The sequence below is a fragment of the Myotis brandtii genome, unplaced genomic scaffold (genome assembly GCF_000412655.1).
Source record: "Myotis brandtii unplaced genomic scaffold, ASM41265v1 scaffold18, whole genome shotgun sequence".
Classification (NCBI taxonomy): domain Eukaryota; kingdom Metazoa; phylum Chordata; class Mammalia; order Chiroptera; family Vespertilionidae; genus Myotis; species Myotis brandtii.
Genome location: NW_005356674.1, coordinates 9640343 through 9652451, shown reverse-complemented (window position 1 = coordinate 9652451; position 12109 = coordinate 9640343). Strand labels below are relative to the sequence as shown.

The 12109-nt window shown below is 40.8% G+C and overlaps 1 protein-coding gene across 1 annotated transcript in view; it reads left to right on the top strand.

Moving 5' to 3' along the window:
• The first annotated feature begins 6 nt into the window (after positions 1-6).
• The window catches only part of SATB1 (SATB homeobox 1), an 84088-nt gene continuing 71985 nt past the window's right edge, over positions 7-12109 (top strand). Inside the window, exons 1-5 of the mRNA XM_014537599.1 lie at positions 7-1480; positions 4167-4401; positions 8119-8295; positions 9069-9195; positions 9955-10078. Of these exons, the coding sequence (XP_014393085.1) occupies positions 4191-4401; positions 8119-8295; positions 9069-9195; positions 9955-10078 (639 nt within the window). The 5' untranslated portion in view covers positions 7-1480; positions 4167-4190. The remainder of the gene's footprint in view (positions 1481-4166; positions 4402-8118; positions 8296-9068; positions 9196-9954; positions 10079-12109) is intronic.

Sequence of the window (12109 nt, the reverse complement as noted above, 5' to 3'; positions counted from 1 at the left end):
CAACTAATAATTTAATGGGGGCAGAGACGGCAGCGAGGGGGAGAGCGAGAGCGAGCGAGGGGGGGCAGAGAGAGAGAGGAGAGGGAGAAACAGCCCCGTCCGGGGACTGGCGCTCACACGCACACAGACGCGCACACACCTCTCCCTGTGCCACCCAGCAACCACCGGCCTCGCCACAACAACAGCAGCCACGGCCGCCCTCTAGCCCGCCCGGGGACCGAGCCGAGAGCCGGGGCGACTCCCGAGGACGCTTCCCACCCCGCTCTCGCATTTTGGGAAACTCCTCCTCAGTTTTGTTGGGGTTCCTGCGTTTCTTCCCCCCGCCCCCCCCCCCAAGTCCCAGTGCCATTGTGGTGCTCCTTGTTTACCTCGGACTCTGGCCGAGTGAGAGCGTGGCGACTTTTTTGGGGGGGAGGAGGGGGCGGGGAGTGTGTCGCTGCTGAGGCGGTGGAGGTGGCTGGGGGTGCCTTCTAATTCCTTCCCCTCTCTCCTGCCCCCCCCCCCAAACCCTCTCTCTCTCTCTCTCCCCTGCACTCACTCGGCTCCCCAGACGCTCGCAGCCCCGCGTCCATGGGCAGGGAGAGGGTCCTCGGGGCTGTCGTCAGCGAGGGCCGAATCAAAAGTGGCGTTTTAGTGCCTTTCCGGGCTTTTTTCGCGAGCTCCTGCCCCCCACCCTCGCTGTCCCCCGGTAGATGCCCCCGGTGAGGGTGCGAGGCGGTGGGAAGAAAGTTTAAGGTTTGTTCCTATCAGTCGCAATTGCTGGGGAGGGCGGCGGGGGCGAGGGGAGGGGAGGCGCGGTGGCCTCCCCCTCGCCGCGTTCTCCGGGGTCAGCGGGGAACGGGCTTGCGAGTGACAGCCCGAGTGGACTTTGTGGCCTCGCACCGCGAACCCTGCGCGAGCCGAGGGAAGGGGCACCGCGAGGGGACCTCCTTCCCCTTCCCGGAGACCTGGTCCGCAGTGAATTTTTCCTCCTCTTTTTAAAAGAATCCTCAGCCGCCAACCTCGCCTCCCCAGCTCCACCACAGTGCGCAGGGTTTGCTTTGTTTTTACGATTCTTCCCCCCAACGAATCACTTGTCAGATCAATTTTATCTTCGCCCTCCTCCCTACTTCCCACTCTCCCCTCCTCCCCCTTCGAAAACCCCGTTCTCTGAGGTTAGACATTTTACAAACCATATATGTTGTTTTTCGAATTGTGATTTTTTTTTTTTAACACTCTCCCCCTCCACCCCCCATGGCTACTCTTCTAGGCCTTTATTTCTGCCCTTCCCCCGCTTAGGGGGGCGGGGGTAGGGGAAGAGAAAATAATACAATTTCAGGGGAAGTCGCCTTCAGGTCTGCTGTTTTTTTTTTTTTAATTAAAAAAAAAAAAAAAAAAAAAAGGACAGAAAACATCAGTCTTGAACTTCTCTTCAAGAACCCGGGCTGCAAAGGAAATCTCCTTTGTTTTTGTTATTTATATGCTGTCAAGTTTTGAAGTGGTGAGTTTCAGGTCGGTTTTGCTAATTTCACTCAGTAAAACTGCAGTGTTTCTGTTTCTAGATAGTACTTTGCTTCTTTGTCTCTTTAAAAGGTCACAGTGAAAGCTTGGCCTGGATCGTGCCGGCCATGTGGAATGGATAAGGGCATAATCTCTTAAAATGTGATTATGGGGTTCGGTGGGGGTGAGGGAGGCCATTTAGCAAGGAACTCCCTGAAAGGATTCCACATTGCAAAAACAAGAAACCAAAAAAAATCCAAAAAGGTTCTTGAAACCGGAATGTCGTGCTTTTCTTTTTTCGTGTAAAGGGAAATAATTGCTGTGTCTGAGTTCACTGTGTTAGTCAGTAGCGATCACATATGGACTTAGTTGATGGACTGGGAAATGGGATTTTGAGAAAGTAGCCTGCTTTCTGTGTGCCAACCAAACGTTACACGAAAATGGACTTTAAAATCTCTAACTCACAAGAAACTCTTGAGCCTGGCATCTGTTGAGACCCGAGTTAGTTCCTGGGCTGCCAGTCCAGCAGGCCCAGTGGAGGCTGCTCTGTGCAATCCCAGACGGAGGTTTGGTGAACTTTAGCCTTGGGCATAGAGTTTAAATGAGTAAATTGGGTGTTTTATGTGCATGTAATTTTTCTTTATAATGTAAAGCTTTTTACAAGATGACTGAGTGTTTAATTGACGCTTATGGGTGGGTGTTGGGAGGACAATTGTGCATGACCTATATGATGTTTTGATTATCAATACATTAACTAAATTAGCATCTATCAGTTTCACTTGCTGTTACTTTATAATGCTGCTAAGCCTCAAGACTGCTGAATATGTTTTTTTAGCATTCATTTTCATGCTGATGTTTCCTTTTTTCTTAAAATTGCCCCACGGGTGAAGTATTTTCAAATCATATGTTTTAAAATTCATTTTCTGCTCTAGGGTAAGGCAACCACTTTCAAAAAAAAAAGCAGCTCTGTATTATAATCCACATGTAACATTACAAAGAGTGTTTTGAATAAGTTAATAACCATTGCTCTCTAATTTTGGCTTTAGTTTAATATAATGGAGAAGAGTAATCTTGATAAAAAGTGGTTAAAAGAGGCACATTTATTGTTAATGAACCTCATAACCAAAAACAGATGGGACCTCGATCAATGGTAAACCTTTAGTTCTCAGCGTGCCACCCTGGAGTACAAGGATAAATAGCCATTATTTCTCAAACTTTAGAGTTCTTCAATTGGCATTCTTAAGGTTGCTTTTAAGCCTACAGATTACCATTGCTCCCTCCTCCCCATTCACCTCTTTTCTTGATTAAATTGGACAGAGTAATCTATGGTTAAACAGAAGAAAAACATGCTTCTAGAAAAGCCATGCTAATATAAGCTGGCTTTCAATTAATCGGATCTAAATAGCTTTTCCGGTGTAATAATTTTTTAAAAGTACAAGAGATGTTAAATTACTAGACAGCTGGAGGAAAGTAATAATTATCATATTCTGATTTTTGAAATATGATCCCTTCCCCCCTTAGTATTGGTAAGCTCAGTATTTCAAGTACTATGAAAGTTCATAATTCCACTCACCTGTTCTTATCAATTCTAGTTACAACTATTTTAGAAGTGACTTGGATATTGTACTCATTGTTTTATCATAAACCGTATGAAAATTAATGTCCATTGTGTAATTGAAAATAATTATCTATAAATTTTTTTGAAGTCAACCAAGATGTTAACTTCATTGCATACTGAGATTATTTTTGAAAACTGGCAATTGTGTTTTACCTAAATCAAGATTTATTTTTTTTAAAAGCCAGTTTGGCACTTGGATCTAATGCTAATATCACAAAGTATTTTCACGTTTTTTTGCTACTTAAGTTAAGAGCATTCTATTACTAAAGTACTCCTAAATGTTAACTCTAAACATGTGAGTCGTAATGCTTCAGTACTTGGAATATTTGAAGAAGTCCTCCACCTAACATCCATTTGCTTAGGGGTGAGATAATCCAATCACACATTTGAGCCAAGACTTAACTAGATATTTAACAGGTCACTCTTGAAACTTTCATAGTAGAAAACTTTTTCTACAAATTTACCTGCAAAGCCAATGGGGAGTATAAAAATTAGATGTTTGCTACCTTCTTTTGAGGTGGTATGTATATACATGTATAGGTTTTTTTTTTCTCAAAAATTAAGCTATATGTAAAAATATATATACAACAGATTTAACTAATATTTTGGGCTGTAATTATTTTTCCATTGTTTAAAGTGTTACTGTTTTGTAAAGAGTTTCTAATTTTTAAAAATTGGGACTGTATAAATATAATTTATTTTCTTTCTGGCTCTATTGTGGTGATTCTTGTTTTAGAAGTAAAGCCCATTTCCCCCCACTTACTTTTGGTGGTAGGTCACAAATTACCTTTTATTCACGTGTGTTAATACAGTTTTCACCAATTATTCTGTTAACTTGAATGGACATATGCTGTCATCTAGAAATATAGTAACATATACATTATGTTATATATCTAGCTGAGTAATCTTACAAATTATATTTGTGAAGAGAGATATCTAGGGGTAAAACATTTACATGATGTATGTATGTAAATACAGAGAGAGAGAGAGAGAGAGAAAGAGAGAGAGAGAGAGAGAAACACCCCCACCCACCCAATTCTAACCGCATCTTCTTTTTAAATTCTGGCAGGTGATCTTTAGAGAGTAACTGAGTATGGATCATTTGAACGAGGCAACTCAGGGGAAAGAACATTCAGAAATGTCTAACAATGTGAGCGATACGAAGGGTCCACCAGCCAAGATTGCCCGCCTGGAGCAGAACGGGAGCCCACTGGGAAGAGGAAGGCTTGGGAGTACAGGTGGAAAAATGCAGGGAGTGCCTTTAAAACACTCGGGCCATCTGATGAAAACCAACCTTAGGAAAGGTAAATACTTTCGAGCCAAATCCTGGAAAGCTGTGAGCCCTGTGCCTACCCAAGGCTACTCTGTGTGGGTGTGGAGAGGCAGAGCACTCTTTGTAGGTTCTTTGCCTTGATTCTCTTTCTGCTCTGAAATTAGTTACATCCCTGGCTGCAGTGTCAGTCACGTTTTCAAAGTGGAGGCTCTGTGTTTGAGTGGAGCATCTTACTCTGCTACTACAGACAGGAATTGTTGGACATTTAGGTTGATAAGGACTGAATTCAATATAATGGTCTTTAGCTACCCAAGGCTTCCATGGATAAGGTGTAATGAAAGTAGAGGATATATACATGGCTATTGCTTGTTCTTGCCCTGCTTAAGAATAAGACACTGGCTTTTCCATAAGATTCGCTAGTTGTAAAAGACAGGTTCAGAGGTAATGGAAATCTTGTGTGCTATGATGTAAAAGTTTTGTGATGTCATTTTTGTGGCTTGTTTTCTTAAGAGCAAATGCATTATTTAGCAATGAAAAAACCTGATCATTCTAATTTTTATGTTTGCTATAACTGGGTATTTTTGATAAAAGGAAGGGCAGATTTAGGCATGTTTACAAGGGGAGGATGTGTAACTGACTCCTTTCTACCCATTTCATGTTAAGTTGATGAAGTTGGACAACTTTGTGTTCAACACTTGTTTATGTAAAGCAGTGCCTGTGCTGGTTACAATGTGTGTGCCTCATAATGGTCTTTATTTTGTCTCTGAATAAATGTGTATAGGATTCAGATTTCCCTTACATTTGCTAAGCAAAGGATAAAAATGCCATCTTTTAGCAACCGAGAATATTAAGTAGATAAAGTTAGAAGGCAGAGGAATTTCATTGTGTTTGATGCATAACATTTATCATACAATCATTTATTTTTTCCTTGGTTTGGCGAAAACAAAGAATATATTGATCCTGAAATGAACAGACACAGCAGACCGTATTGTTAGATCTTTATCTATTAAAAATGGAAAAACAGCACTTCAGCAAATTCTTTGGCCTCTACTCATGATTACCCTATTTATTGATTGTTTGCCAAGAATGTATGCATCTTAAGAAAGCCAGGGTAAGAGCATTAAAAATATAATTTATTACGGCTTTTCAAACAGAGTGCATTAATATTGTACTGTGAAGCACTGGGGCTCTATAAAAAAGACTTTCTGACGCCTGCAAACATATAAGTTCCATAAATTCCTAAATAGGAGATTTCAGCTGTCTCTGGTATTATGTGATATTTGCACAGCAAACTTTTAATGCCAGGACAGTTTTAGACAAGGATTCTACAGACTTCACTGCTCCTTATGGCAGACGTGCTGTTTACACAGGCTCATAAACCTTCAGCAAAAGCTTCTAAGACTGCCTCCAGGTTTAAATCATGCGGTATTTTTAGCAGTCGGCTGTGGCCAGTGCACTCCCCCTTTAATGCTGGAAGGTTATGAAGTTGCTGTAGTTGGAAGTCTCGCCAAACACTCGCACAAATAATCAGACAGTTCAGAGAAGGCTCCTGTTCAGCATTACTCCCAATAGCAGGAGGGCAACCGTGACAGTTTGCTGGAAGATTTAGCGGCTAGGTTTGTAATTAAATGATACTGTTGTCACTTTATCAGTAGCCACCTTTCATTACCTACGGGGTCCCGATAAATAAAGCCGAAGATATATATCCAATATATTTCAGTCGTTTGAAAAACCCACAGTGATGTCATAGGTCTAAGGAGAACAGCATGTAGTAGGACAAGTCAGTCTCCTCCTTGGAGAGGAAAAATCAATGCATATGTTTTTGTTGTACTAACCCAACTCTTTGAAGACATCAGGACAGGGGGAGGAGAAACCAAACTACAGTAATTTCACTTCCTGCTCAAAAGATTTTTTTTTCCCTTACAGTATTGCCTTGATAGTGATTTATTTTGTTTAATTGAAGAAGGTTCCTTGCTTATTTCAAACAACAAAAATCACTGAAGCCTTTTAGTGGTGGTGGTGGTGTGTGTTTTTGTGTGTGTGTGTTTAATTTTATTTTTTGTGTCTGGTTTCTGTTTGACAGGTGCTAGATAAAAATTGTGGCTGAGATGTGGCTTAAGAAAAAGGGGTTGGATGTTTTTGTTTATTTGTTGAGGAGATTTTGCCAAAGTACCTCCAAGCCAAGAAAGAAATCACCAGTTTGTATATTGCTGTTTTTGCTGTGGTCTCCCCAAATCTTCTGATCCCTGGCGGATTCTCTCTCTGGTATAAAACAGCCGAATGAATGACAAGAATATTGGCAAGCTTCACGGCTTGTTTTTTTATGCCTCGCCTGTTGGATATCTCCGAATGAGTTTGTGAGCTTTTCTAAGTCAACCTAAAGGTTTTGGTGCTCTTTTTTTTTTTCTTTTTTTCTTTTTCAGAGCTAGAATCCCTTGTGAACAGTTCACTGAGGCTTTGGTGAAGAGGCATGTGTAGAAAAATGTAGCTGTTTTACTGCCAGCTTTTGTTTGCAGAATACAGCACTTTTAAAGGGCATCTCCGGTGTCAGTAGAAAATCCCGATTTTTTAGCTCTGGTTGGCATGCGCTGGACATCTTCAGAAGTTGGTAGGATTCTGCGAGTCCAGAGGGCAGAGCTTAAAGAGGCATTAATGTTACAGGACTAATTGAGGATCCTGGGTGCCCTGTTAAAGTAACCCTTGCCATCATTTATGGTAAAGATGATACCCTCCTGGCAGTTTGCCACAGTGCAGTTCAGATGCATCTGCTTTTAACCCTTTTCTGCTTATCCCTGGGAGTCTGACAGTGCGCTCGCTGCGTGAACACCTTGAGTGCTACAGCGTTCCCTGATTTCCGTTTCCAGAAGCCTTTTTTCTAACCCCGGTGTGGCCTGTGCCGATTCATCATCTGGCTACTGAGTTATTACATTGGATTAAAGTAAATAGAGAGAGAACATCGAATCTACGCAGATTCCTTGATCCTAATATGTCCTGATATGAGGCCAGTTTCCTTTTCCCGCTCTCATTTTCATCCCATTTACTACAACAAGACTGTTCATGTTACAGACATATGGTTACTGTGATATCTTTTTAGTCAGGTAGATTAAATGAGGAGCCATCAAAATAAAAATCTTATTTACCTACATTATGCACATATTGAAATCCTATATTTTGAGCATCAGTTTGGTTAAGTTTTGCGTTCCTTTTATGGAAGCATTATAAAGTAAAATCTCTAAAAAGGAAGTAAAAGGCTAATCATTTTATGGCCAAAGGTAATTTGTTTGGGCACAAACAAGGGATAGTTTAATATTAACAAAAGCCTGTAGGCCACGTGAAGTTGGTTCTTGTGAAGACAACTGGAGTGAGTCAGGTTTGCACACTGTCTACATTACCACTCACAACAGATCAGACAAGACACCTACTTCTCTCTCGTCAGCAGTATCATTTGATCAGAAAGGTAATTCTGCATTCACTCATCTTGATGGAAGCAGAGCCCCACTTACCCTCGGAGCAGGTTCACATTCTGTTTCCATATTTCTCTCTCAACTCTGAAACAGAGAAAAGGTTGTATATGTTGGTGTGTGCGTGCCTGTGTGTTTCTGTGCCCTGTCTGCCTGGGAAACAGTCTCTTCCCTTCTCTCACTGTTGTGAAGATTTATTTTCATGGCTTCGTGTGTTTTTTCCCTCCCCCAGACTGTATTTCTGAAGATTGTTGGTTTGCATCTCTTCCTCCCTGTCTCTTCGATAGGAACCATGCTACCGGTGTTTTGCGTGGTGGAACATTATGAAAACGCCATTGAATACGATTGCAAGGAGGAGCATGCGGAATTTGTGTTGGTGAGAAAGGACATGCTTTTCAACCAGCTGATAGAAATGGCACTGCTGTCTCTGGGTTACTCGCACAGCTCTGCTGCCCAGGCCAAAGGTAAATGACGCACGTGCGGGGCTGGGGAAATTGCTTGGCATCCTTTGTTTACCTCCCAGGGAAAGCACTGAATATTTTTTTTTTATTCAAAGAACTGTAGGCTGTGTATGATGACACTGGTTCCTTATAGACTGTGGCTTTAAAAAATTGGCTTAATTCAGTTTGGTTTAGTTAACACACATTTTGCTCATGTGGAATGTCGAGGTAGATTTTTTTTTTTAAATTACTTCAGCTGAATCATTAGTATGCTTATTGACCTTAATAATCTGCTCCACTGAGGACCCACAAGGAAGTGAGGAGCGTATTTGAGCAGATGGACTGTTGAGAGTCAATTTGCATTTATGACTGAATATCTAGTTCTGTTTCTTTTATTCTGTTTCTGATGGTTTTATGGGCTGTAAAGTATTTTTCAATGCTGATTCCCTTTGCAATAGAGAATCTTATCTGAATCGTAAAGCCATTTAGAACTGGTTCAGCTATGTCTTATTAGAACTTCCTGTAAGTTAGGAAAATGTGGCCTGGGCATCGGTTTTATTGATGGGGTTTGATTTCCAAAATAATAAAACAACCCTACAGTCATTTACATAATTTCACAATTTGGAAAGCTGAGCTATGAATATTTTCACTGACCTGCCTTTTAGAGGGAAGGGAATCATTCAGACAGAAATAACAATATTGCTTGTGGTGGGGGCCATCAAAGAAAGAAAAAAACTACCAGATGTATTATCTGAAGGGTAAAACCTGTAGTGACATATTCTCTTTATCTGGAATAGGGCTAATCCAGGTTGGAAAGTGGAATCCAGTTCCACTGTCTTATGTGACAGATGCCCCTGATGCTACGGTAGCGGATATGCTTCAAGATGTGTATCATGTGGTCACGTTGAAAATTCAGTTACACAGGTGAGTCAGGACAGCGTTCTAGGGGAAAACATTCTAGTTACCTGATATTTTTAACTAAAGCATCTCTGGTCAACCTTTTTATTTCCTCTGTGTTTCAGACGGGTTAATTAAAATTGATTTTGTTACCTTACCCTTTCTGCTTTATTTTCCTAACTTCAGTGTAGAATTTAAAAGCAACCCCCCACCCCCACCCCCCAAATTTGTAGGTTTGTGCAGGTTATCAAAATACGAGACTTTATATTGAGTCAATGAAATGATGCATTACAAGAAGGCATTTTACATAAAGTTTACTTAAGAGAAAAATATTTTTGCATATCATGAACAGTGCCATCTGTGTACATTTTGTGAAAGAATGCCTTGTTCGCTCTTGCCGCGGCCTTGCTTATTTATATAGTTTTTTACCATTTTAATTCGTATGAACGGAGTCACGAAAGGAAAATGGTTAATACATTCATGCTTCTCCCTGCTTGCTCGTGAGAAAGCAGTACACCTTAAATTGTCTTCCCAAGCGCATCAGAGCAGGAAGGTAGAAGTAACATGAAAAAATAGCCACCACAGGCAGCTGATGTATAATTCATGCATCGATACAGCAGATGTGTTGTATAAAGTAATTAACTAATCGGAACAATCAGGAGACCGAGAGCAATCTCCAGATGCATCTGTTTGATGCGCAAAATGAAATCTGTCTGTCTTAAAGGAATGTTTTGCAGCGGGATGCAATCTTGTAATAATCCCCTTTCTAATCTCTGTCTCACATAGTTGCCCCAAACTCGAAGACTTGCCTCCTGAACAATGGTCGCACACCACAGTGAGGAATGCTCTGAAGGACCTCCTGAAAGATATGAATCAGAGTTCGCTGGCCAAGGAGTGCCCCCTTTCACAGGTACTGAGCAGAGCGTGGAATAAATAATAAGACATCCCGGGCAGCCCTGATGTGAGGTTCCATGGGGCTCCGTAGTCTTAAGCAACCGGTATCGGGACATGCAAAGTGGCTTGACCACTGGTGACTTTTAAAAATATGCCTGATTCATTCTGAACAGAGCCTTTACACTTTTTCTCCCTTGGGAAAAGAGCAAAGGAAAAACAGCTCAGCAGACTCTGCTGGCTTGCTTTCCCATTCCTCTTCTGAGCATGGAAGCTCCATTCTCCCCAGTGCTCTGATGTAGGGAAGAGTAAAGGCAGTAACACTTCCAGGAGCCTGCAGTGAATGGCTTTGTAAGTGTTAACGTGGAAAACTTCGTCATGCTGCCTGAATTAAATAAGAGTTCAGTTGTCTAATACTTAGCTCATTATAAAAATAAAAAACTACAAAGAGCATTTGTAGTAATAATTATAAAAGTAAGAATAGAAATCTCCTGTAACTAAAGGTTGAGTAGTTATTGTTCTTTAGGAGTTTCTCACTAATTTGGGGGCATTGTTTTACCTTTTTTCCCCCCTCTGAGATGCCTGTCATACCACCAGGAATTTTTGGAATAAGACAAAGATCTATTTTTATTGTGCTTGATTTTTTTAGAATGAATTTTGATGGAGAGTTACTAAAACTGTAGAGAGAGAGACCGCCCCTGTTTCCAAATGTGAAAACCAAACATCGTGTTGGATAGTGCTCAGCTAATTTCACATTTGAAAAAAAAAAAAAGCAAAGGTGCTATGAACCTGCTTTTCATGGGCTGCCTATGCGGTCACTACATAAATGTGGTATAAAGCCAGCCTTCAGTGTCCAAATGCAGCGCTAGGTCATTCTGTGACATAGTATAATTAAAGTGCTGATAGAACTAGATGTTTAAGGTTTTCTTTTAGTTCAAGTTTAAAATGTAATTCTGAATGTCAGTCTGTCAGTCATGTGAACTTGAACTGTACGACTCTGCTACAAACATTTCTGCAGTTGAGGGAGTCTTAAAATGTGTTTCTAATGTGATGCTCATGAAGATACAGGGCACCTTTGGAAGGAAGCTTGTGGGCTTCTGTGCTACCTTTTCATGGAACCTCCATGCATTGCAGGTTTGCTGCAATATAGCCCATCAGTATTCCTTTGATATTTATTAGCAGTTATAGGAGCAAAGCAAATGAATTAAGTTGATAGTTAATGATGACTTGCTATGTTCTTTTAAGGTGAGCTCTAGCCACAGGTAAAATATTATCTGTGTTGTTAAATGTTAGTTTCTTGTAATTCAGAGCAACTCAAGCTCATTTCCTTCTGTCCTTCCTCTTTCACCCGTGGAGTAGAAAGGATGTGACTTTATACACCTCCAAAATAATTTAAATTAATGAAACACGGAAATCTATAGGATGATAGAATGAAGCAGGTGACTCTTAACCTCTGGGACTTCGGGTTTTGCAGACAACTCCAGATAACATGCCACTTGGTTACTAGCATTTGAAAATTGGAAATATCCTCGAAATAAACTTTTTTTTTTAAATTCAGAGGTAATACATGTAGCAACACCCAGAATAGGAACCTCAAGTATCTTCATGTTACTAAGTGTCCCATTGATTTTGGAAGTAAATTCAGGCAAAGATTTAACACATGTATTGTGAACTGGAGGAGGAGGATGCAAGTACAGTATTTATCAATATAGGCAGTGAGAACTCATTATTAAATGACATCAACATTCGGCCAGTAAATTCCACCTCACTGTAGCTTATAAATATAATTGTGAATTTACTTAATGTTATCATGGGGAATGAATTGAATACAGACAGTTATAACATTAAACTGAATGACAAAATGAAATTCGGGACTTGGTTTTGGAGTCATATATTGGTGAATTCCTATAGAGAGGCCTTTAGAAGATCATGCGCGCGTGTGTGTGTGTGTGTGTGTGTGTGTGTGTGTGTGTGGAGACTTTGCAGTAATCATTCAGTGGTGAAACTAGGCTGCATCTTCAACATCAGTTGTAATTACAGTCATCTTTTC